This window comes from Drosophila willistoni (genome assembly GCF_018902025.1).
Source record: "Drosophila willistoni isolate 14030-0811.24 chromosome 2L unlocalized genomic scaffold, UCI_dwil_1.1 Seg196, whole genome shotgun sequence".
NCBI lineage: Eukaryota > Metazoa > Arthropoda > Insecta > Diptera > Drosophilidae > Drosophila > Drosophila willistoni.
The window spans coordinates 8776947-8801150 of NW_025814048.1; the positions used below are offsets into that span (position 1 = coordinate 8776947).

The 24204-nt window shown below is 36.4% G+C and overlaps 6 protein-coding genes across 9 annotated transcripts; 2 read left to right on the plus strand and 4 right to left on the minus strand.

Moving 5' to 3' along the window:
* The first annotated feature begins 48 nt into the window (after window positions 1-48).
* On the plus strand, window positions 49-5045 carry LOC6640241 (hydroxymethylglutaryl-CoA synthase 1). 2 transcript variants are annotated; one of them, XM_015178749.3, is made up of 2 exons: window positions 49-183; window positions 3151-5045. In XM_015178749.3, exon 2 carries the CDS (start codon window positions 3167-3169, stop codon window positions 4565-4567), a length of 1401 nt encoding a protein of 466 aa, XP_015034235.1. In that variant the 5' UTR covers window positions 49-183; window positions 3151-3166; the 3' UTR covers window positions 4568-5045. The 2 variants fall into 2 exon arrangements, with proteins under 2 accessions (XP_015034235.1, XP_002063005.1); XM_002062969.4 differs by lacking the exon at window positions 49-183 and adding an exon at window positions 1115-1241.
* Window positions 5046-6721: 1676 nt separating this feature from the next.
* LOC6640476 (alpha-N-acetylgalactosaminidase) lies at window positions 6722-9672 on the minus strand. Of its 2 annotated transcripts, none has more exons than XM_002062968.4 (8): window positions 9442-9672; window positions 9180-9332; window positions 8998-9112; window positions 8216-8245; window positions 8114-8161; window positions 7875-8052; window positions 6941-7817; window positions 6722-6874 (listed from the first exon to the last, which is right to left on the minus strand). In XM_002062968.4, the coding sequence occupies exons 3-8, from the start codon at window positions 9084-9086 to the stop codon at window positions 6843-6845; spliced, it is 1254 nt and encodes a 417-aa protein (XP_002063004.1). In that variant the 5' UTR covers window positions 9087-9112; window positions 9180-9332; window positions 9442-9672; the 3' UTR covers window positions 6722-6842. The 2 variants fall into 2 exon arrangements, with proteins under 2 accessions (XP_002063004.1, XP_023037833.1); XM_023182065.2 differs by having other exon boundaries at window positions 8998-9116.
* A 732-nt stretch (window positions 9673-10404) lies between these two features.
* Window positions 10405-12204, plus strand: LOC6640475 (putative mediator of RNA polymerase II transcription subunit 26). Of its 2 annotated transcripts, none has more exons than XM_002062967.4 (2): window positions 10405-10663; window positions 11011-12204. In XM_002062967.4, exons 1-2 carry the CDS (start codon window positions 10597-10599, stop codon window positions 12087-12089), a joined length of 1146 nt encoding a protein of 381 aa, XP_002063003.3. In that variant the 5' UTR covers window positions 10405-10596; the 3' UTR covers window positions 12090-12204. The 2 variants fall into 2 exon arrangements, 1 of the variants encoding a protein (XP_002063003.3); XR_006953995.1 differs by lacking the exon at window positions 10405-10663 and adding an exon at window positions 10741-10866 and having other exon boundaries at window positions 11011-11073.
* Window positions 12177-13482, minus strand: LOC6639960. The gene is made up of 2 exons (XM_002062966.2): window positions 13121-13482; window positions 12177-13059 (listed from the first exon to the last, which is right to left on the minus strand). The coding sequence occupies exons 1-2, from the start codon at window positions 13470-13472 to the stop codon at window positions 12422-12424; spliced, it is 990 nt and encodes a 329-aa protein (XP_002063002.1). The 5' UTR covers window positions 13473-13482; the 3' UTR covers window positions 12177-12421.
* A 786-nt stretch (window positions 13483-14268) lies between these two features.
* Window positions 14269-15228, minus strand: LOC6639953 (general odorant-binding protein 67). Its single transcript, XM_002062965.4, has 3 exons — window positions 15142-15228; window positions 14864-15067; window positions 14269-14803 (listed from the first exon to the last, which is right to left on the minus strand). Exons 1-3 carry the CDS (start codon window positions 15193-15195, stop codon window positions 14411-14413), a joined length of 651 nt encoding a protein of 216 aa, XP_002063001.1. The 5' UTR covers window positions 15196-15228; the 3' UTR covers window positions 14269-14410.
* A 599-nt stretch (window positions 15229-15827) lies between these two features.
* On the minus strand, window positions 15828-17092 carry LOC6640180 (epimerase family protein SDR39U1). The gene is made up of 5 exons (XM_002062964.4): window positions 17056-17092; window positions 16937-16990; window positions 16477-16865; window positions 16185-16415; window positions 15828-16123 (listed from the first exon to the last, which is right to left on the minus strand). The coding sequence occupies exons 1-5, from the start codon at window positions 17075-17077 to the stop codon at window positions 15929-15931; spliced, it is 891 nt and encodes a 296-aa protein (XP_002063000.1). The 5' UTR covers window positions 17078-17092; the 3' UTR covers window positions 15828-15928.
* Between the last annotated feature and the right edge of the window lie 7112 nt (window positions 17093-24204).

Genomic DNA, 24204 nt, shown 5'->3' on the forward strand with positions numbered 1-24204 from the left:
CTGACTGCCGCGGATTAGCAAACACTGCCAGTTCGGGGGCATGGAAGAAATAAGAGTGCGCGGCGCCCCCCATCCCCTCAGTTGCTTAATTTATTAACAAATTTTTAGAAGAAACATTTTGTTTTAGTTTAATTGTATTATTTGGCACGAATTGATCGGATTTCGGAGAATCAGAAATTTTTGGTGAGTGTTTAGATATAGAGAGGCAAGTGATTGTTAATTTATATGATGTAATGTTAAGAGTGCGGAGAGTGGCGTGTGGTGTGCCGGCAGACAAATTAATAAGTTTAAACATCTAATTGTGTCTTGGCATATGGTGAAATGATTTAAACAATAAATTTCATAACTAATCACCCGAGTTACTCACACGCAGTCATAAAACACACACGTGTCTGAGACACTTTCCCTTCCTCTTCTGCCCCTTCATGGCTTGCCCTTTACCAAATTATTTCCATTATGGGTGGCCTGATTTGTTGCTTTACTTGCATACATATAGAAGGAGAAAGGAAGGGTACGTGGAGGGAAGAGGTGGTTTAGACCTTTGCGCTTTTTCGGTTTATAATTTGCAATTTTCTTTGGAAATGACTCAAGTGCTTTGCGCTTTAAATTTCTTTTGTTTACTTTTGGTATCCATTCATCTAGCCCCCTCTCGGAACAAAAAAAAACAAAATGAGAAATAGGCTGCTAAAAATAGTTTAACTCATTGCATAAACAATTATTCCTATTTAACGAACCTTAACCCTTAAGTAACAATTAAATGTATACTCGAAAAGGCGGAAACTCTTTGCCCCCACACTTTTGGTTTTTTTTTGTTTTTTTATCAGTCATAGAGTCGTCGCAGACTAATTGAACCCAATCACCTAAGAGACCCCTAGAACCGCTTTCATCTTATCTAACAATAGCGTTGGAAACGCATGCGAATACTTTTGTACGTGAGCCAAAACGATAACTAAATACAATAGCCACAATAATAAAAAAAAAAAAACACAACGTAAACTTCTCTTCTTAATTTGCTTAAATACAAAACAAAAACAAAAAACAAAGAAAAAAAAACGTCTTAACAACAAATTCTATTTACTTGGCATTGACTTACTAAAGGCACTGCAATGCGGCCTGAGCTGTTCAGTTCCAAAAGAGATTCGCTCGAGTGAGCTACGCGCGCGCATAGAGACCCAAAACCAAAAATCAAAAAAAAGAGTCCAAAAAGTGAAAACATTTTGTGTCAGGTGTTAAGTTTAACGGTAAACATGAGGCTTGGCTGCTACTGGGTCCCTATAAGTCTTATCAGTTATACAATATGCATAACCTATACATATACATAAATACGACATATGCAGACATTGACGAGTCACCGTTAGGCGAGATAGATAGTTACCCGAGACCCATTGGATTGACCTACATACATAGGCACACCACATCACACACCACACACACGCACACACACAGGCTGTTTTTTAGGCGTTTTCATTGCTCTTAACCTGTCTCAAAAGACAACAAACAGCTTACCAAATTCCTAATCATCTTCAAGTGACAATAATCAATATACAAAACTATACGAAATTCGGAATACCCTTTTAAAATATGGTACCAAAAGGCACAACATCTCTTATGGTAGAATTCTTAGCAATTCTGATCAATTGGAATCAAAGTGATTCGAATTTGGTTCTTGATAATCAAAATTTGCTATCCGAATAATTCGAAACATCTGACGAAAATGCTTTATGTTTATTATAGACTAGAAATTTAAAGATTATTTAAAAGTTTTTCCTAATTCTTTTTGAATAATCCTAATAGGTTTTTATTTTTTGTCGAATTTGGTTATTCAGATTAAAACTTTTCAATGTTCATTCTAAAAATCTATAATTTATAGTAGAATTCAAATTGTTCAGATCAATTAGAATCAAAGCGGTTCAAAGATTTGGCTATCTTGTTCTGAAAAATCACAATTTCAGATTAATTTAGATCAATTAGAATCAAAACGATACAATGAATTGTCTAATTGGTTCTGAAAAATTAAAATTTTCCACACGAACATTGAATAAGAATATATATTTTTGATTTTAAGCTTCTTCTCTCAATTAAAATTAATGGTAGAACCTACTACATCAAACAAATTGATTAAAAATGTCTTATCTTGAAGTGTTCTAAAGAAACTTTGTTTAAATACTAGGAAAATGATTATATTAAATGGTAATTACATTGAGACACTTGAGACAAAGAAGGTCTAGGTCTTTGTTTAGGCCAGTTATTGTATGAACTAGTGAACTGATTTTTAAAGGGTACTACTTGCTTTGTCTTGGGCTAGTCAGACGACTTAACTTAATATTGCGTGTGTGGTGCGTGCTGCTTCTGCCGCTGCTGCTTTTGTGTGTTCTCTTTTATTTCTGTGTTAAACTTTCTCCAACTGATTGGCTGGCCCGCTGTTTTGTTGGCCATGGCCACAACTTTGACTCTCCCTCGCTCTCTGTCGGTCTGTCTACGCTTATTCGCATTCGTTGCAGGGAAATCTGAATGGGCCAAAAGCTCGGCTCGTCTTTGGCTTTGGGTCTTCTTCGGAGTCGTCTGCAATCGCTCGAGCGTGCAACAAGTTGTAGTTAGCTGTAGCTGTAGTAGGTAGCTTTGGCCTCGTTGTTGGGGAATTCGTTTAAAACCAATTTGTACGTTCAAAACATAAAACGTTTATATTTTTTTTTCTCTCTGATTGCGCCGAATTTTGTACAAGAAAACCAAAATACACAAAAACCAGAGGTGAAAGTTGTACCTTACAGATATCTAAAGGGAGTGTTGGATTATCTGAAAAGTGTTGTGAAATTTGTTTTCAAGTACATTATAAGAAATGTGATCAAAGAACATGTGGCAAGGATTTTAAAACCAGTGTTTCCACAAAAAAAGATCGACAAGTGAATAGGAACTCTAATCTAAACAGAAAAAAGTCGGATCGAATCATAAAATTTGAAGGTCGCGCTCTCAAAATTAGTTCTTAAGGAGAAAACTTCGAAGAAAAGCTACTGATTCTTCTTTTTTTCGTTTCTTAGGCTTATTTAGAACTCTGCCACGAAAATTACTGATAAAAATCTCCGTGAACCTTCGTACACCTTGACAGTCTTGACTAACAGTTTTCTTTCTTTAATTTTTCGTCAATGATTGCAGAATCAAAACAAGGATTATGGCATCAACTACAAATTGGCCCGAAAAAGTTGGCATTTTAGCCATTGAAGTGCTCTTCCCCTCACAATATGTGGACCAAACGGAATTGGAACAATTTGATGGTGCCTCCGCGGGAAAATATACAATTGGCTTGGGTCAAGCTAAAATGGGTTTCTGTTCGGATCGCGAAGATGTCAATTCATTGTGCCTAACGGTTGTGAGTCGTCTCCTGGAGCGTCATCATATCAAACATACGGAGATTGGACGCTTAGAAGTGGGCACCGAAACGATAGTGGATAAATCGAAATCGGTTAAATCGGTTCTAATGCAACTATTCGCGGATAGTGGTAATACCGATATTGAGGGTATTGACACAACAAATGCCTGTTATGGTGGAACTGCTGCCCTCTTCAATGCCGTCAATTGGTTGGAATCCTCCAGTTGGGATGGACGCTACGCATTGGCTGTATGTGCGGATATTGCCGTGTATGCCAAGGGTGCAGCGCGTCCCACGGGTGGAGCGGGAGCGATTGCCATGTTAGTGGGACCAAATGCTCCATTGGTATTGGAACGTGGCCTGAGGGCCACACACATGGAGCATGCCTATGACTTTTATAAGCCTGACTTAAGCTCCGAATACCCCACTGTGGATGGCAAATTGTCCATACAGTGCTACCTCTCAGCATTGGATACATGCTATAGATTATATCGAAAGAAATTTGAAAAAGTGCAGCCAAAGGAATCAAGTGCCGTCAGTCTGGATAAATTTGATGCCATTATCTTTCACACACCCTTCTGCAAGTTGGTTCAAAAGTCTGTGGGTCGCCTGAGTTTCAATGATTTCCTTTTGACCAGCGAAGAGAAGCGAGCTGCAAAGTATCCCGATCTGGAGCGCTTCAATAACTCAACTCTTGAGGGAACCTATTTCGATCGTGATTTGGAAAAGGCTTTCCTAACTCAATCCGCTGAGATTTTCGCAAGCAAAACGAAGAAATCTTTGCTTCTGGCCAATCAGGTGGGCAATATGTATACACCATCGGTCTATTCGGGTCTCGTCTCACTGTTGATCAGTGAGCCGCCAGAATCATTGGTGGACAAACGTATTGCCGTCTTCTCCTATGGCTCGGGACTGGCTGCATCAATGTATTCAATACGCGTCACATCGGATGCGGAGAAATTTAAGAAATTTGCCAGCCAATTGGATTATGTTTTGCCCCTACTCAGTTCCCGAGAGAAAGTCTCACCCGAACAATTCTCTCAGCTGATGGAGGTGCGTGAGAAAAACAATCATGCGGCACCCTATACGCCTACAGGCAAAGTGGGTATCCTGTTCCCGGGCACCTACTATCTAAAGGATGTGGATGCTCTGCATAGACGTACGTACGAGAGAACGCCAACTATCACAAATGGTGTACACTAACACGCCCTGTTTCCCCCAAGCCCCCTCAACAAAAACATGGATTCTGTCTCTATTTTAAACTTGACAATAATATATAAAGTGACATCTGCATCTGATGGGATGATGCGACGATAACTCTTCTTATGGGGGTTTTTTTTAAATGGAATTTCATATTTCTACATCTATTTTTATTTGCAATTATCATTTCATTAGGTCAGTCATAAATTTTATTATTTATATTATATATATCTACTCTAAACATGCCAGCGGATAAACAAAAATCAATAATTGTGAAACTCTCTTCAACTTTTCCTTCTTCTCTATGCCTATAAATGTACAATTTATACCTGTGTATATACATATATGTATGCTACTATATATACCTATATATATATGTATATAAAGATGATGCTGCAGATATGTATGTATGCCATTTACATAAAATGGCTATGTAAATGAGAAAAATAAACAAATAAAACAACAACAACAACAATAAAAACACCAAATCAAACAATTTGATCTAACAAGTTTGAAATTATTTCAAGACAAGACTATGATGCGATTGAAAATCTTGAATGTACATAAATCATGGATTTCTCTGCAAGATTAGATTTACAAGATTGACAAGAAATTTTGTTCAGTCTTGATAGTTATTACCTCTGGATATATGTATACAAATAACTTAACCAGTGGCGGAACAGTCCAGCGCGGGGCACGAATCAGTCTTGATTGTGGGGTTTTAATTCAAATTGGAAGATCATTTTCCATGTGTAAAAGATAAGTTAATTAAATCGGAATTTAGTATACTTTAAAAAGACATCAAACATTTGGATATTTGATACCAAATTTTGACACCATTTTTGAAAAAAAACCATAATGTATACTTCACGATATTTTGCAAAAATTAGAAAAATGTTAAGTTCTTAAGATTTTAATACAGATTGAATGTTAATCTATTAAATTCAAAGTATAGACATGTATTTCTGAAATACTCAAAAACTCCCCAAATTAGAGTTTCATGAAATTAAGGTTAATTGGAATCGTTTGGAATACTTTGCTGTCCATTGTCATTTTTTAAAAAGATAACTAAATAAATAGCGTATTTTTACATTCCAATTCAAAGTGTTTAAATTTAATAGCATTGAAATGAGATATCATTTTCGAAAATGGGTTAAGATTTATAGATTCGCAAAGTTATATGTTTTTATGAAGTTTCCATATTAACCACACTTAAATTTTGTTCAGACTGTATTTTGGTAAATAAATAAAGATTGAATCTTCCTTTGAATGAACTTAAATTGCGAGGTCCGTAGCATTTGATAATCCTACACTGAGCTCATTAGGTTTATCTAAATTTTCTTGTTAAATTAGACTTTGAAAAAGTCCTTAAGTTAAGTTATTTATGGACCAAAAAACTGTTTGGGGGACTTTTTTAAAACAACTGAATTTTTTGTTTTGTCTTTATAATAATGTGACCTAAACATTAAAAAAATTGATTCGAAATGGTTAAATATGAAATTGTACAACTTTAAGAATCATTATCGATCATTTGAAGACTCAGAGATGGGATTGGATGGGACCAATTTACCATCAATCCCCATATTGAGGGTATCGAAAGTCTTGAAAGCCTCCCACACTTAAAAATTGACTCTTTTAAGCTCCAAAACCAAGAAAATATATTTTTTTTTTGTAGGGATGGCTCTGACCGCAAAATAAACACTATATTTTTCAAACACAGCTTTAGAAATTGTTTTAAGAATACCACAGTCAAAAGAATTCAAACATTTTTGTGAAGCTCTAAATTAGTCAATTTTTGGAGTGCGTAAAAAATGTATGTCATTACTTTTAAGTTAAAATAATAATATCATTCTATCTGCATTAAAATGTGAACAACAATGTGAAATTATCGTAAAGTATGTTGTTCCTTTTTATATCTAATATATTTAAGTTTAATTCAGCAACAATTGAAAATGAAATATTAATTTAAACTAATATTATCTGGCGCTAATCGTCTGTCCGGGAGTGTATATAAGCATTTTAAGGGCAAATTTTGTATCAAAGTCTAGAAGTCGTTTAGGTTATTCACCGTTTTGCATTCCATTTAACTATATGATAATATCATATTATTTTTATATCGTTTCCCATTTCGAATGACTATAAAAAATAACTCTCAAATTTCCCATTTCATAGTAATATTCAATTTTACTTTGCTTTCATATGGAATATAAATGTATCTGTATAAAAAAAAAACATTATTCGAATTGATCAATCAACGCGATGATAAGTGGGCTCGTCTTTAAAGCGCTGTAAACTTGTAGAAAGTGACACCTAAAAAAAAGATAAGAGAAATGTTTAAATAGCCGAAATGACGCATATCAGATCTCACGGATTTACCATTTGGAATCACACGTGTAGCGAATTGACTTGAAGCACTGAAAACACCCAATTTATTGTTGGTCTTGACATACAAATCTCGGACATCGTAGCCGCCATCATTGTGCAAGCCAAGCTCTTGAAGGGTAAACTTAATGGCATAGGGAGCTCCATCTGTTCGACGACTGACGAAAGCCAAAGCATATGAGTATTCTCCAGAAGTGGTCTTGGGCGTAATGGGACGACGCCAGACTTCAATATCATTACGCAAAATAATGCGACGTCCCTGAATGCCTAGTTCATCCTGATCGACAGCAATGACTTCACGATTCTGTAAAATCTCTTTAATTTCTGGTCTAACATGAGCCAAATCATTGGACATAATTAGTGGAGCAGCCATAATGGACCAAATGGCCATTTGAAGTTTACTTTGATCATAGCTAAGACCATAATTTCCCAGGATAAGCATATCCGGATCATTCCAGTGTCCAGGACCTGCGTGGGGTTGAATTCTATCCTGATTTTTGGAAAAATAATCCATAATCTGCATAACCGATTCCAATGAATCGTCAATGTCATTCCAATTGCGCCACAAATTGCAATGTTTCTTCAATGATTCATAATCGGGCATTTGACCCTCATCCTCTTGATATGCTGGCCAACTGCATGAATAGACCATGGGTCTACCAGTGGCATTCAATAGACGACCAAATTCGGGATAACCATCAACCATATCCGTGAGATTGGCATAGCAGCCATCCAATTTCACATAGTCCACATCCCAATCGGCAAAGGTCTGAGCATCCAGGGCCATGTGATTGATAACGCCAGGATAACCGGCACATGTATTAGTGCCAAAGTCCTGATATAGACCAAATTTCAAACCCTTGTCATGAATCTGCAAAACAAACCGGTTGAATACAAAAAATTTGATAATAAACTTCTATAGCCATACATGATCAGCCAAGGCATTTAGCCCACTGGGAAAACGTTCTTTATTAGCCACCAATTTTTGTGTTTTATTATCACGTTCCTTCTCCAGCCAACAATCGTCTATAATGATATACTCATAGCCAGCATCGGCATAACCCTCTGACACCAGTAGATCAGCATGTCGACTGAATAATTTTTCACTGCAGACAAAACATTATAATTTTATGAAAAAATCCTGCCGAATCTTGGATTAGTGCTCACCTTATGCACTCATTTGGATAGGTTTCACAATCGGTTATGCAACGAAAACTACAAATTATAGATAATTAGTTTTTGGCTTTAATTGAGATGTGCTTTACTTACCGCTGCCAGGACATCCAGGCCATGGGTGGTCTAGAAATGTTTTTTTTGTATTATTTAAATTAATTTTTGTCAATTATGTACAGTATAAACTCTCTTAACGAATGCCCTTATTGGAGTTTCTGCAACTTCAACCTTGAGAATTTGTTGAAAGATTGCTGTTCGTTTAAGAATGTTTTGTTTTTTCTCGAGTTTGCAGTTTCTCCGATTACTATTTATATGTATGCATATATGCGATAAACGTTTAGAATTTGTTAAACAATCGCCATTCGTTTAATAATCTTTTCTGTGTATAAGAATTATCACATTTCTTGTTGTTATATCTTAAGACTTTAAATGGTTAAATATTAATTTCTAAGTCTGACTTTTTTAACGACCTTATGGTTTTGAGAGTTTTCTAATTTTTGATTAGTCTTGTCTAGTCTAGTCTTTATTAGTCTTGACTCTTAAAAATCCTCAACAAGGTCATCAACAGTTGGCAAAATTATAATTAACATATGTATATGTTAATATTATATATATATAATATATGTATATAATATATAATAAAAAAATCTAAATTACAAATTTCAAACTTATAAAACATATTTGATAAGAATAACACTACATATATATGCATAATGCATATTTAAATGAAATTGGTCAATAGAATGAAAACTATATATTTTTACTTCTTCATACACAGTTTTCCACTCCAAGAGGGAGTCACAATATAACAATAACACTACTCAAAAAATAAGGATTCCGTTCGAAGAGTTGTCACTGTCTTTAAAGTCCTTACTCACTTGCGGGCCAAACCATTATCCAGAGCATTGACCAGGCTCTGACTAAACAACACACTGACGATAAGTAATTGACCCAAAGATGTGTACATCTTGAATTTCAGTTACGTACTGAAGCCTTCCTAGGGATATGGAGAATTTTTATACAACTTTCGTACCGTGAACTATAATTTGAGTACTGATACCGTTTTTGGTTTTGAGTTCTCTTCTTATCGGCACAGTAATAGCTTGACGCTCAGCGGGCTCAGAGAGCTGTATATAGAGACTGCTTATCAATGGCAATGCCCGGGGGCGTGTTTCCTTCCTTTCGCCCCGGCACTTGCCTAAAAATTTAAACTCTGCAACATAACAGAGAACCGCGACAGAAGTATCGCGACGACAAGTTAACTAAAACTGTAAGTAATTTCAACCGTTTTGTTATTGTTGTTTGTGTATTACGGTACTTACATGCAATTGTTAATTAAATTCTTGACCCAAATTTATGAAGGATCTTATCATTGTGTTGTTGTTGTTGTTGTTTATTTACTCACTTGCACTGTGAGATATGCTATTGGACAAGTATAAGCACTTAATTAAATATGTTTGGTCAACACTTTACCTCAACAGTCATTTGATTGATAAAGTATATTTTAAAGTTACGCGGATAAATATTTGTGAAATATTTCATTTCGTTTGCGTTCTACGTAATTGCTTTACGTCATTTCATTCTAATGCAATTACTAACACCTGCCAACACTGGCCAATAACGTGAAATAATTAATAATTATTTATTTTTATAGTTTCTAACTAAAATATGAGCTAAACTTGTCGCAATTGCTTTAGAATTAAAATGAATAATTGGCAATTATTTGTCAAATCACAAAAGACTTAAAAACATAAAGTTAGTTAGTATTAAAGCTGCCTGATGACTTGAAAGCTTAAGATACTAAGCCTTAGAAACTTAGTGGCAACTCTATACATGAATTTGAATTAGCCGTTACTATAGAGGTAAAAATATTTAATTTACTTAAAAAACTCATTACATATACAAAAAACAAATATAAATGTTAAGTATATAGACAACTTGCAAGTGGCTAAAATAGTTAATAGTTTTCCAATGCTGCCTGCATCTTTTGGAATTTACTTTCCATTGACATTGGCTAGAATACTAGGGTGGCTGCTGTGTCTTTAAGCCCTATAACGCGAGATGACAGTTAAACACACATATAAAGTGATTTTGGGGCTAAAACATAATGCGCAGATGCCAAACACCCAAAAAACAAACCCCAACCCCAACCCACAGTTTTGGGCCCGTCTAGATACTTCAATACTATGCGACTAGCTGCTGCTATTGCTGCTGTTGCTGCTGCTGGGGCTGCAGCCTCCCACAGCAGATCTGAGAGCGAGAGAAAGTTCTCTAACTGAGAGAGACCGATAGAAAGAGAGAGAGAGAGAGGCGTAGGCGCAAAGAATTTTCACAATGCCTGGAAGCTGCTTCTGCTGCAGCCAAGTCAGCAAAATTGTCCTCGTTAGTAACCGAAAACTATTGACAGGCGAAAGGTCTAAGTGCAAAAACAGGAGTTGGACTAAAACTAATAAGACCAACTAATTATTCAATTTTAAATGGCTTCAATGCCCTTGAATGGGTCAACTGCAACATCGACTAATGCCAATTTGGATGATAATGAAAGTAAGTACATTTTTTGTTTTTGTTGTTTTTTTTTAATACAATTAAATTCAATTCAATTTTCCTTTGAAATGGGAAAATTTATGTGTATCTACAAGTTAGGGGAAAAATTTCTACATTTTTGACACTCTATGATTGAAGTTAGCATCCTGGCCGCAAACTAGGATGATGTGTGGGCTGGTCTGGTGGTGGGTGGTAAGCCCCAGGTAAGCATGAGAGAGAGCAAGAGTCTGCAGAGTCTGTGACTCTCACACACACACACACAGAGAGAAAGAGAGAGAGTGTAATTTTGAAGGGTTGTCGCCTGTTATGACAAACTAACGGCAACAAGTTGTTTACTTCTATTGCAGCCTATCAAATTAGCGACGATGATTTAGATGACTTGGACGATGATTGTCTCTTGGAGGAGGGTGAACTATCGGCCGGTGGCAATGGTGGCCTGGGACGTGGACCCTATGAGCGTGCCTGGACCACAGAGGCAACACGTGCTCTAATACACATACGTGGTCCCATGGAGGGCAGCTTTACCGAGGGACGACAAAAGCGCACGGCACTTTGGCTTCACTGTACCCGGCAACTGCAACGTCTGGGCTTTCGCTACAGTGCGGCTAAGGTGCAAAAGAAATGGCACAACATATTGATAACCTACAATAAGAATTTGAGCAAGAAATATGTCTCCGGCTATGTGCATTGGGAATTTTTTGAGGAAATGTTTAAATATTTGCAAGGCAAAAAAGCCGATTTCGATATGCAGTTGCCAGTTTCAGCGACTCAACAACAGGCACAACCACAACAACAGCAGCAGCAGCAGCAGCAACAACAATCCCAACAGCAGCAACAATTGCCTCAGCTTCAACCCCAACCCCAAACGGATTTAGTTAACTATCAAAAAAAATCAGAGGCATCAACTCCGCCGCAATTGCAACTACAACCGCAGTTAAAAGACTCGGCCTCCAATCAGCCGTATATAACACCAGTGGATCAAGTTCTCTTACAATCCCAAATGATATCGGATAGCAAGTCCAATGATGAATTCGATGAGGATAGCAATAGCCTATCCGAAGTGCGTCAACCCAAAATGGAATATGATCCCGATCAGAGTCATGATAATGATCCAACCAACGACAGCAGTCAACATCAATTGCATCATCATCAGCAACAACTGCAATTGGTGGCCAATGGCAATTCACATTCAAATCCACATTCCACTGCCGCCGATGATTTGTGGTGGAAGGATTATTTTGAACGTAAATTGGAAATGGAACGTGAAAAAATGGATTTACAGCGTTCGTTGCAACGTGAACAAGTTCAGATTCAAAAGATGTCCTTGGTCCAGCAGGAGCGTATTGAACGAATGAAAATCGATGCCATTAATAGTCTAACGGCCACATTACAGAAATTGGTCGAGGCCAAATGTCGGCGAGCATAAATTCCATAAAAAAAGCAAAAAGATTTTTCTACAAAGTTATGTGTGAACAAATTTTAAATGTTTATTCAATATCCGGTGTAAATAAAATTTCGGCAAACCAACAATTAGTTAAAAATTGTTTATATTACAACCATGAAACGTTTCTTACATTTAAATTCAAGTTTCATAAGTGCTTAATGTGTGTAAGAGAGATAGACTTAGCGGCCAGAAAGGTAAAATAATACTCCCGACAAATTAGACAACATTTTTCAGTGCCGTTTTCTTTCTCCTGATATCATCAACATATTTAGTCTAAAATAGAATCAAGTTTCATAATCGAAACATAATTTTATCTACAAATCCCAATCCACTTCCATGACACTGGCAATGGAGGTGACTTGATTATCCGGCTTGTTTAAACCATAACTCAAATGCCACAACTCCGTATAGTAGACCAAACCTTCACCTTCATTCAATCGCAGACTGAGACTGGGACACACATTCCCATCACACGGAGCCTTTGGTTGCAAACGAAACTCAAAGTGACCACTCAATTGCTGTATAAAAATCAATCCTTTCACATAGATCTCTTGCTGTGGACGATACTGGCGATGGGACATCAATAGCCAACTGGAATAGTAGGGTTCCAAGTGCTTGGGATAATAATATGGTCTTGGCAACAACAATCTTGAGGTCTTTACGGCTCTGCTTTGGCAATTACGGAAATGTAAGTGCCACTTTGTTAGCGCTGATCCTTGACGTATTTTCTGGATGGCTGCCTCCAAATGAAATATCTGACGCAGCATGAGACTCGAGGAGACATCACAGGGCTCACTGCTAACCAAATCGATGGCCTTTGTCTGCATACGTTTGATTAGATCATTCAGATTTAGTTTCAATTCAGCATCTGTGACTATGACAGGCAAACCAAGCTCCAGGAATTGAGATTCCATCATGGAATACGATACATTTGATACAGTTGAAATGCCTTCTGCGTAGGTTAAATTAAATTTTAGACACTTTTGCATAGTTTTACATTTGGCCTCACTCACCCAAATTCGAGCAGAGATCACAGTTATTCCATCTAAATGATCCGGATGGTGATTCACTTGGTTGATAATCTTTTGCAATTAAACACTTGCCATTATAATAGTTACTCCAATTCCAATAGGGTAAAACTTGTATTAGAAAAAGTCGAAACAATGCACTCAATGACCAAGAAAAGCAATCACAATAGATCCAAATGAGATAAATCACCAGTAGAGGTAAGCCCAGGAGGAAGCAACGCTTCAACTTGTTCCACCGCATTGTCCATATTAATGGTTCACATATGCTAGACATTTGCTCCGAACTAAAGTTTTGCTTTTGACACTGCTCAAGGAGCTGCTTTAACTCACTCTCCATGACACGTCTTTGCCAGCGAACCAACTGTCATCGAATGATGGCCAATGTGGTAAACAGGACATGGGAATCCTTGGCTAGAGTCTTCCTCTCTCTCTCTCTCTTCCGCTCTCACCATATGGCTAAGCAATTTCAAATTGTGAAAATTGAATTTTCCATTTCATTGAATGCCCTTCATCATCCAGATGTGTGTGTTGCAGAATGATAAAAAGCACGAAGGAAATAAAAGGCAATGAAAATTTAATGCCAATAAGAAAGGAAGAAAGAAAAAGAATGTAAAAGATATCAAAACTTGTAGTTACTTCAAACGTGCATTTAAGGTGGCTCAAACTTAATCTTTAATAAAAGATTATTTCAAATTTTCTGGTACTGTAAGCCTTGCTAATCTTTTTTCGCTTCATTTAGTTGTGATTCCCAACTCTTTTTAGCGTTGAAGATATTGCAATTCTGAAGTTCTTTAGGAAAGTCTGCTGATGATAGAAGTTGGTGGTTCTTGAAATAGCTATACAGACTACCTGCTTTCCCTACTTTTGAAGATTTACCTTGATCTGGCTTAAATGGAAGGTTATGATTAAGGTCGTAATCTAGTTACTGCTTTGAGTTCTTTTTAAGTCTTAATAGGTAAAGCTTAGACTGAAAACAGTTGTCAACTTCGATAAATTGGTTTATTTGAAGTTCTCTTAGGTAAAACTTAAATGGTGTGAAAACAGTTCTCTACCATGACCAATTGATTAACCCCATGAGTTTTCAGTTAGTTTTTAGTTCCAGAAATGCAAAAAGACAACACAAAATTCTTAGCTTAAGCTTCATAGTCACATCTAATTGATTTATTTACACACTGAAAGAAATTTAAAATTTGTTCAAAAGTTTGTTTTTTTATGGTTTTTTTTTTTTTTGTTGATTTGTGTTAAGAGGATTTCATTGCTAAGGCTTCGTTTGATTTACATATCCTCAGCTGATGGAGGACCACCGGGACCACGGTGTGGAGGCTTGCAATTGTTGAAGAACTCACGCATATTGTTGCAATCATCAGTATTATTCCATATGGAAGCCGGGCAATTCTTAATGGTCTTCTTGAAAACGCAACCCATTAGGAAACCAGAGTCCATGGGACACATGGGCATGCCTGGTGGAGGTGGTGGTGGCTGGCGATCACCCATTTTCGCCTTGAACTCAGCCATTTTGGTGGTACAATTGTTAAAAGCCTCGGTTGTTAACTGTTGCAATTCAGTGCTATCCTTAAAGACCACTTTCAGATAGGCATCCAATTTGGCCGAGTTCAATTTTTGATCTACATAGATGCCAGTTTCATTGAACACACATGAGAAGAGGCACTACAAATTCATAAAGTTAGTAAAAATAAATAGAATCGATTGAGATTTGCCTTAGATTACCGGAGGAGGATGATGGGGATGATGACGTCGGCCGCGTCCACCTTCTCCACTGGCCTCTACACTAGCAGGCGATGGGGTAGTATCGAATTCCTTGCATTTTTCCTTCAAATCGGCAGTTAAAAAGTCCGGCACAGGACAACAGGTACGTGGATTCATAAATGGTGGCTTTTTGGAGCAATCAACATCGGCTGCTCCAGTCGAATTCTGTACACCAATTAAGGAAAATTAATTTAATTCGCGTGTTAACCACTCATTTGGAACTCTATTAAACCACATACCACATAGACCAGAGCCAAAGCCACAAATAGAAATAGTTGCGATTTAGTTAACATTTTGCACGTTTTGACGTTTAAACTCCGACTGCTTGTGACATGAATTGGAGCTTTGGCTTTATATAGAAGGAGCGAATTTGGAATATCTTTTAATTATATCATGGCGCATGTTTAAATAAATTAGCTTTTTTCTATGCTTTTTTTTTTTACCTAATTATTTTCAATTGTTCGTAAAAGGGCAACCGTTTTTTCTTTTTTTATTTTTTATTTTTGGCCAGGTGAGTGAAAAATCTATCACCTGGTCAACAAATTCAGATGTAATCGTTTTCCAATTGTCATTAATTAATTATGCAATGATGTAAGGTACGGAAAATCTTGATCTTTTAGGGTTTTTACACTTGAATTTTCGTAGTTTAACTTGTCAATTGTTTTTTTTTTTTTTTTGGTTTTATTGTAGTTTTTTTTTTGTCCACAAATTAACTAAATAATTGCATTAATAATACGTATACAAAAAAAAATAGAAAGATAGACAGGAAATTAGGCACCATGACTGATGAGTAAACAAATTAAGTTCCAGAATCATCGAAAAATGAATTAATGAAACAAACGATTCACATGTTTTATACAAAAAGTTTAAAAATAGAAAAGTTCATGGGGGTGCACATCAAATCGATTCATTGAATAAACATAAGTTACATTTTTGCATCTTCAATTTAATCACTCTATATACTTTCTTCAACAATTAATAACTTACGGGAAATAAAATTATAAATATATTTCACATTTTGTTCGCTTATTTCTGTATCAGTTCGTTTACAGCCGCCTTTACAGTGGGATACTGAAATTTGTAACCAGATGATAGAGCTCTCTTGGGTTGAATTTTGGCTCCACTCATTAGAAGAGCAGCGCGTTCTTTGCCAAAAAGTGCATAGACCACAAATTCAGGCACATTGAAGAGGCAAGGACGATTTAGGGCCTTGGCAAAGCTCTTTAAAATAAAATTATTTCAGTTAGAAAAGTTCTTGGAGTCATAGATTTATGGGTATTACCTGTGAAAATTCTTTGTTAGTGGCAATTTCTGGAGCCACAGCATTAAAGACGCCAGCTTCCCGATTCTCTATGATGTGCTGTATTAGCTGGCATAGATCTTTCATATGAATCCAGGGCATAATTTGTTTACCGCTACCAAGAGGACCACCCACACCCAGTTTAAAGGGCAACCAAATTGACTTTATCATGCCACCACCGTGTCCCACCACAACGCCAGTACGTAACACAGTCTGGAAAGGATTAAGAGTTAGAGATTTCTTCTTATATAGATGACTTTCAAGTTAAACTCACACATTTGCATTGCAGATCCTCGGCACTCTGGGCTGCCTTCTCCCAGGCTATACACAGACGCGACATATAGTCAAAACCCTCGACATGATCATCTTCTGTATAGGTTTTCGTCTCCGACGGACGATAATGACTAACCCCACAAAGATTGACGAAAGAGGAAACCTGTGGAGCCGCCTGCACTGCCTGGCTTAGGGTTTTGGCTGAATTGACCCGAGAATTCCAAACATTCTGCTGAAAGCCAGGAGTCCAACGTCTCGATGGATCCAAAACATTTTGCCCAGTGCAATTAACCACTGAAGTGACATGGCTGGGTATACCCTGTTTCTCCAGATCATGCCAGGTGATGCGTTTAGCACCGGGCATACGTGAAATGATCGTTATTTCATAGCCTTAATGTAAGACAAAATATAGAAGCAACTCCGCCAAAAACAAAAAGGGTTAACACAAATAATGCTCTAACCTTTTTTAAGTAGATGTTGGGCAAGGTTTCGGCCAATAAAACCAGTGCCGCCACCTGTTGTTGAAAATACGAATATGTATATACTTGTATCTCTGCCTTGTATCTGTTCAATTATTTACCTATTAAAGCGTGCCTTGACATTTAATTTTTTTTTGCTGAAATTTTTCTGTTTTTGTTTTGTTCGGTAATCGTTCTAACCGGCCAGACTAAAAAACAAAACTACCCGCATCTGTGTTGCCAGATAGTTGAGTTTGCAGTGTTGCTTAACAGCTTTTTGCTTACTTCGCGCCAACTTCAAATCGAAGCAAAGGGCAGAACGAGACAAAAGGCAATGCATTTCAGGTTTTTAGTGGCTTTTAAAGTGTCAGTGATAAGATGTGGTTTACTAAGGGCCTGCATTAAACCTAAATTATCTCTTATCGAAAGCATTTAAAGCTAAATGATGGAGGAGAAGGGGACGTATACATACATATGAGACGCAAGTCTAATGGCCGAGACAATGTCTCGCCAGCCAGAGCCAAGTTCAAGTGCATCCTTTGCGCGTTCGTTTGGTTGCCTTTTTGTTTTCGGACCAAGTCATTGGAAACTCATTTGCATACACATTGCTCTGACATTAACTGACGCGTCGCCGGGGCGATGGCGGCGTCAACGATGACACAAAACTCCTTTTTCTCTAACACTAAACTGAAAATGCCATTTTAACTGCCAAAGGGGTTGCCTCTGTTTCGTTTCGTTTTTTTTTTTTGTCCTTTCTAGGGTTAAATGATGATGGTGTTCGGGGCGTGTGTCGACATCCGGAATAGCTTTTGAAGAGTGAAATAAATTTTTGCATTAATCGCAGCAATCGCAGCTTCATTGAGTGAAAATTAAAATGCACAAAGAAAACCGAATGCAGTCCCCTTTTTGTTATGTCCTTTACAATTGAAGCACCCTTTCATATATAATTTAATGAACATCGATTCGACAGGGCCAAGTTAATGAGTATACAATTAAATGACGGAAAAAAAACTTTCTAGACAAAGAAAAAATATAATTATCACTACTGTCCCTAGCAAACATTGTTAACAACGAAAAGGAGGAGAGAGGATACACGACAGGATCATTGTGTTGACAAGTGACAAAAAAGTTTCAGCTTTTTGTGCATTATTTGAGTTGCACTTCCGGTGCGTCAATGCGATGATAGCTCCGACTGACAGTTTCTAACTGGGAGGAGGTATGTACATAAATTTCTATATACATATCGTATGTATGTATGTATCTATGTTTGTTTGTATGTATGATGACGGCAAACTTCTTTGTTTGCTTTATCGACAGAGACAAACAGAACGAACACAACACAAAACTGTCTGACAACTGCAACTACAACTCTTCAACAAACTTCACTTCACTTTAGACACTTTGCTTCTCCACTTCCCCCTGCCAACAAACAAAAAAAAAAAAAAATAAAAAAAAAAACAAAGTTACAGCAAAGTCAATGACAGGCAGCCCCGACAACCGAAACCGAAACCTAAACCCAAACAAAATCCGTATCTCAATATGTCTATTTGGCGAGCAGTTCTAATAAATGCTAACATGGGCGCACTTATAAAGGGGTGACGACCGTACATATTTACCAATCTAAGGTAGATGAAGCCATTTCAATCGTCTCTACATTGGCCAAGATCTCATCAAGTTTTCAAAGCTAAATCCCCTTTAGATAAAGTATTTTCCCTTCCTATGTTGTAGCCTCTTTTAACACTGTGGGCGTTGCACAGTAGGCAGAAGATTCATAAAAAAGCAAGATCATAAACTGATTGGAAGAGGATCATAAAATAAAGTTGTAATCAAGAATATCATTGGAAATAGATTAATATTCAAAGAAACAAGTTAGCTGATTGTCTTGTGAATTTTGTTGTAATCAAAAATTTTGAGTATCCGGAAGTGAGGAAATTTCTCCAATCTTAGTAATATATAGAACTTTGACTACCTATATGATAGTCTATTATTTTTTACATAACACTATATTCAATACTGCTCTGGTCTTTGATTCCAAATATATTTACCGCCTTCGTTTTCAAGCAAACTTCTTCACTTGACTCTTTTCGAAATCGCTTTATTTTCACTTTTAAAACGTCTTAATTAAACCGATTTGATTTTGAAAAGAATTCGGGAACGAGAACAGGGAGATATAGGTCAAAATTAAGTGAGTTCAAATTACATAATCTCTAATTTTGAAACAAATTTCATATAGTTTCTATAGATATATCAGCTTATATTTTTAATACTCTTATGCTTTAGCGGAGACAAGGAGACGTTTCCGACCCCATAAACTATATAGGTATATGTTCTTGGTCAGCATGATATGCGGAGTCGATATATCCATTGTCAAACTACCCATCTTTGTGTCTGTGATTATTAACTTCATGCCCTTAATTAGAACGCTTATGAAAAAAGTTAGTATTTAAGCTTTTTATTGTCCAATTGAGCTGAAATTGAGCAATTCGTCGGATCAGACCACTATAACAGAACTTTTTTGGGAAAAATCTCAGTAGAAATATAAAAAAGTCTTTTTCAAGTAGGCTTATGGTTGGTTTACTAGAAAGAGAGAAAAAGAACAGAAAAACATTTTATTTTTCAATAAAACTTATTCAAGGAAATTTATTGAAGGAATTAAATGGTTTATAAACTTCGGTACAGGTAAAGTAAGTTTCGTTTGGTTTATTTTATTTGTAATTAATACAAAATTGTCAACAAGTTTTTATTTGTAAGGTAATAAACTTCAAGGAGTAACTAGTTTAAATTGATATTTGATAACATTACCATATCCTGTTTCAGTGTAAAAATTACCATCGTGCCACAAAATTAGTCTAATTTTTTTATTTTTTTCTTATATCCCCCATAGGATAACCTAGACATATACTTAGATGGTTAGGCACATTTTTAAACCACTGTGAGCGACAAAATGGCAAAACAACTGCATCACTCAATATCTCCATATCCATTCGCACTCTCCAGGCAGTTGACAGTTTTATGTATGTGCAGCACAGTCAGAGTCAGAGTCAGAGTGGCATGGAGCACAGTCGCTCTGTATATACCTATATATATTTTTTTTGCGGTTGTGTCAACCAATTGAGGGGGAGGGGGGGACTGGGAACGGGGAAATTAACTCTCAGATCTCAGGCAGGCAGTTTGTTGGTTTGTTGGTGGTCACTTCAGGTTAAAACTTCTGTCATAATGATGATGATGATGCCCCCAACTACAACAACAACAACAACAACATGTTTCATGGCTGGTTTTTGTGGTAACTTGTGTAATTTGCAGTATGCAAAAGTTGCCAACAGCACAATGCAAAAATTTTCTCAAATTGAAGTGAGAGAAAACCTAATTGGCCCTCAAACCTCCTTACAATTTCAACCTCAACCTCAGGCTTATTAGAGTCAAAGTTTAGGACATAATTGAATTGAAATATACATTTTCCATACAATTTCTCTTTACCTTTTCTTCGACCTGGCTGAAAATGTGTGGCAAGTTTTGACACTTTTTTTTTGGTCGCGTCGTTTTCGTTTTGTATTATTTTGCGACGTTTTATTTTTTTTTCGCCAATTCTTTTGGGAGGAAAGTTCAAAAGCATCATAAACAATCTGAAACTGAAACTGGAGCTAGAGTTGGGGGACCTCAATGAAGATGAACATATCGCGCAGACAATTTGTCTGCCACGAAGAAACAGACATGAAGAAACTGGGTCAGACTTGGCGGCGACAGAAGCTGCCCCTTCATTGTCATCAGCAACTGCGTCGTCTTGGTCTTGGCTCTTGGTGGTCGATGACGCCAAGACTTTTCGGCTGACTCCTTGAAGGTAACGCAAATAAAAACTCAAGAACAACAGATAAAAACCCCCCTCTAACTTTTTGGAAATGAGGTCAAAAGTCAATTTTTACAACATTTTTTTTTTTGCTGTTTGTGCTGAAATGAAAGTTTTAATGTGTTGATGTGTTGTTGGGCAAAATAGTTTTTTGCTCTGTATGCCACAAAATGCATTCAGTTTGTGAGTCTAAAATTAGTTTTGCTGTTTTTCCTGCCATTTGCAGTATTTTTTTTTTGTCCACGAAACAACTTTATTTTGTGAAATACTTCAAAGAGAGGGGAAACCTCCATCATAATGGGTTATGCTGGGGGATTTTGTCAAATGGGAGACAGAGACCAAGACTGATGATTGTATGTGATCTGAAGGATCACCATGAAGCAACCATCTGCCAGATCAAAGGGGGAATAATGATCCAACTGATGGCATATCAGATGTTATTAGGATCAAATGGAATATAATCAGAAAAGACTGGGAATGGTCTGAAGTTGTATATGACAGTGGTGCATCTAGGGCTATGAAATGGATGCCCCCAAAAGTATGCAATAATCAGTCTAACAATTCAAATTTCGAAATATTCTAAGAAATTTTAGAATGAATCGTACTAGTAAGTTAAGTTATAGATTAAAGATCCCATTTTAAAGTATAAAGTAAACCGGGAATGGTCTGAAGTAATTTATGACAGTGGTGCATCTAGGGGTATGAATTGGGGGAATTCTGCCCTCTAAAGTATGTAATTATCAATCTAAGAACTCATAATTTAAAACATTTCAAGAAATTATCGTACTTGTAAGTTAAATTATACATTAAAGATCCCATTATAAAGTATAAAATAAATACATGTAGCCTCTGTTAAGTTCCTGAGTATAAATTGGGGTTTTATGGAGTTTACATACTTTAAAATGATTTTGTAACTTAAATTTTGAAAATGCAAAACTCTTAAGCAATGACTTTCTAAATAATCTAATTACCTATTTTTATTCCTAATTTCTATATAGATTGGCAAATCCAGTAAACAAAATTTAGTTTAATGTATATAAATGGTCAATAAAATTAGTTACACTCAATTCTTTGCTTAATTGAATAAAAGGAGCGTTCACTTCCTCTGTTAAATGATTTTTAGTATTCTACTCATTTAATTGTGATCTAGTATTGTTCACATATATAAGTTTTCTCCATATAAATAATGCATTATACGATCTCTTGCTAAAACAATTAGCAAGTTGTTGTTGCCAATCTTATTACTATTCATGGCTCAATGGACACTCAACATAGAGATAGAGAGAGGTAGACACCGACTATGACTGCTTCTAGCTGCTGCTTCACCTACTTTCCAAGTGGCAAACTTGTTATACATCATCATGGTGAATGGATGCCCAGAGATGGGTGCACCTGCTGTTGCTGCCACTGCCACTGCAGTAGTAGTTTTCGATGAAACTAAAAGTGCAAGACTAGCTGGCGGCAATATGTGGATGTTGTGGATATGGATATGGCCATTGCATTTGATTGGACTAACCAACCAACCAACCAACAAGCCATTCGTCCATTCATTGAAGCCATCAACAAGTGGATCGACTTTTACTAAACCAAGACCTGAGAGCCGCTTAACATGAGAGGATTGCGTGCCAGACTCTAATTGTGCTTGGGGGGTGCAATGGCAATTTCAATTTGATGCCTTTTTTCTTTTCCTTTTTTTTTTTTTTGCGGTATGCATCATCAATCACTTAGGGCCAATCAGACTTGACCAAGCTGGCTAATTGCTTGCTTTTGGCAGCTGTAAAATAGCAAAAAACAAGAGCAAAAAAAAAATCCTTGTAAATTACTTTAATTGCTTAACAATGACAAAATTTTTTATATTTTTTGGTTTAAGCAGCTGCCCAGCGAGTTTTTCACACCTGCTGCACCTGGCCTAAACTGGAATGGAATGTGTAATGGGCCATTCCATTGGGGTCTCTTGCTCTCTGCAAATTAATTAGGCTTTTAATATTTATGCTTTTTATGTATTCTGTTTTGCATTTGACGGCGTCGACGACAAGCATAAGCATTAAAAGTCAACCCTCCAAGGACATCGCGACAACAGGACTCCAGGACTGTAGGACTTTAGGATTTGGCGTTCACGAGTCGTGACATTGGGCAATTAATAAAGGCAAAAAAACACAAGAAACCAGAAAATGTCAGCGTAAATTACAACCAAGTTGACACAAAAGCGTCTACTAGCTAAGCATAAGGAAAACCGAAAGGGTGCAAAGATAAATATCTATTATAAATTTCATCAGGACATGTCACGGAGCTACGAACCGCCAAATGAGTCTCCCATCCCCAAAAGGCACAATACAAAAAACAAAAGCAGATGGAAATTTTTTTATGGTTTGCAGCTTCAAACAACTTTCAGTTTTTCGTGTGCCTCAGGTCCTTTTAGGCTACCTGCCGCCTGTCTATTCATACATATTCTACTGCTGCCTCCTCTGTCATAGGAGCAGTCAGAGCAGCAAAAAGTAATCCCAGTGACTTTTCATATCAGATCTCTAACCCAATTCCTGAGGCATTTTTGCAGCATGTGCAGCATTTGCATTCCTTTTGTATTTTCTGCAAACAATGCAAACATTTTTGGTGCCTCTCGAAGAGGATTATGGATTAGTGTCAGAATTTTGAACAAAAAATGAATAATAAAAGCTACATTCATTTAAGCCGGACTTTTCCATTCTAGGTGGAGTAATAATTAAACTTTTATTCTACGGAAAAAGTTAGCTTTGCTTCCAGGAAATCATTTTGACCCAAAGAAGTTATCTACCTTGCCCATAATTTCCTTTAGGAACAAATGGTTGAGAGGGAAAGCTTGTTAATGTGAATTCTTTTTTATTTTATTGGACTTATTGTTAGTATAACTCTTAATGCTTCTACCAAATTTATTTAAGATCCATGTATGAGACTTCTCTTATCCATTTTGGATCGGGTTGGATTTGATTGTAGTAAATCGCATACAAGGAAGCTAAATCTGTGCTAAAAAATTCTACCTATTTTAGTTTGGTCATAACCAACTGTTCTAAAAGTCGAATTCATTCGATGTAATTTTTATTTTCTAAACCTTTTTTAAAATTTTACATTATTTTCGAAAATTTTTCCTTCATTGGCCGTAAATAAAAGCTCTTTAATAATTAAAACTTTGTTGATTTTTTACGATATATTTAGTACAAAATAAGTTTTCAAATTAAGATTTTTAAAAGGTCCCACATAGACCTCAAAAGACAGAAAAATATAGCACTTTATCTTAAAAAGCAACCAATTAAGCAAACTAACTGTATACTAATGAAATAAAATATACAATTGTTAAAAACATATATAAAATAAATTAAAAATTTTAAGTTAAAATTCTTTGAATTCATATTCAAAGTCACTTGGTATAAGAAATTATAGTCAATATTTATAT

Excerpts from the sequence above, each read along its gene's own strand:
- LOC6640241 (XM_015178749.3), top strand. The coding sequence starts at position 3,167 with ATGGCATCAACTACAAATTGGCCCGAAAAAGTTGGCATTTTAGCCATT.
- LOC6640476 (XM_002062968.4), bottom strand. The coding sequence starts at position 9,086 with ATGTACACATCTTTGGGTCAATTACTTATCGTCAGTGTGTTGTTTAGT. Across the intron at positions 8,053-8,113 it reads TATCCAAATGAGTGCATAAG|TGAAAAATTATTCAGTCGAC; the intron begins GTGAGCACTAAT and ends TTTTGTCTGCAG. Across the intron at positions 7,818-7,874 it reads TAAATGCCTTGGCTGATCAT|ATTCATGACAAGGGTTTGAA; the intron begins GTATGGCTATAG and ends TTTGTTTTGCAG.
- LOC6640475 (XM_002062967.4), top strand. The coding sequence starts at position 10,597 with ATGGCTTCAATGCCCTTGAATGGGTCAACTGCAACATCGACTAATGCC. Across the intron at positions 10,664-11,010 it reads CAATTTGGATGATAATGAAA|CCTATCAAATTAGCGACGAT; the intron begins GTAAGTACATTT and ends CTTCTATTGCAG.
- LOC6639960 (XM_002062966.2), bottom strand. The coding sequence starts at position 13,472 with ATGGAGAGTGAGTTAAAGCAGCTCCTTGAGCAGTGTCAAAAGCAAAAC. Across the intron at positions 13,060-13,120 it reads TGATCTCTGCTCGAATTTGG|AAGGCATTTCAACTGTATCA; the intron begins GTGAGTGAGGCC and ends TAACCTACGCAG.
- LOC6639953 (XM_002062965.4), bottom strand. The coding sequence starts at position 15,195 with ATGTTAACTAAATCGCAACTATTTCTATTTGTGGCTTTGGCTCTGGTC. Across the intron at positions 15,068-15,141 it reads CTTTGGCTCTGGTCTATGTG|AATTCGACTGGAGCAGCCGA; the intron begins GTATGTGGTTTA and ends ATTGGTGTACAG. Across the intron at positions 14,804-14,863 it reads ATCCCCATCATCCTCCTCCG|TGCCTCTTCTCATGTGTGTT; the intron begins GTAATCTAAGGC and ends ATGAATTTGTAG.
- LOC6640180 (XM_002062964.4), bottom strand. The coding sequence starts at position 17,077 with ATGTCAAGGCACGCTTTAATAG. Across the intron at positions 16,991-17,055 it reads GTCAAGGCACGCTTTAATAG|GTGGCGGCACTGGTTTTATT; the intron begins GTAAATAATTGA and ends TTTCAACAACAG. Across the intron at positions 16,124-16,184 it reads CTAACAAAGAATTTTCACAG|AGCTTTGCCAAGGCCCTAAA; the intron begins GTAATACCCATA and ends TTTATTTTAAAG.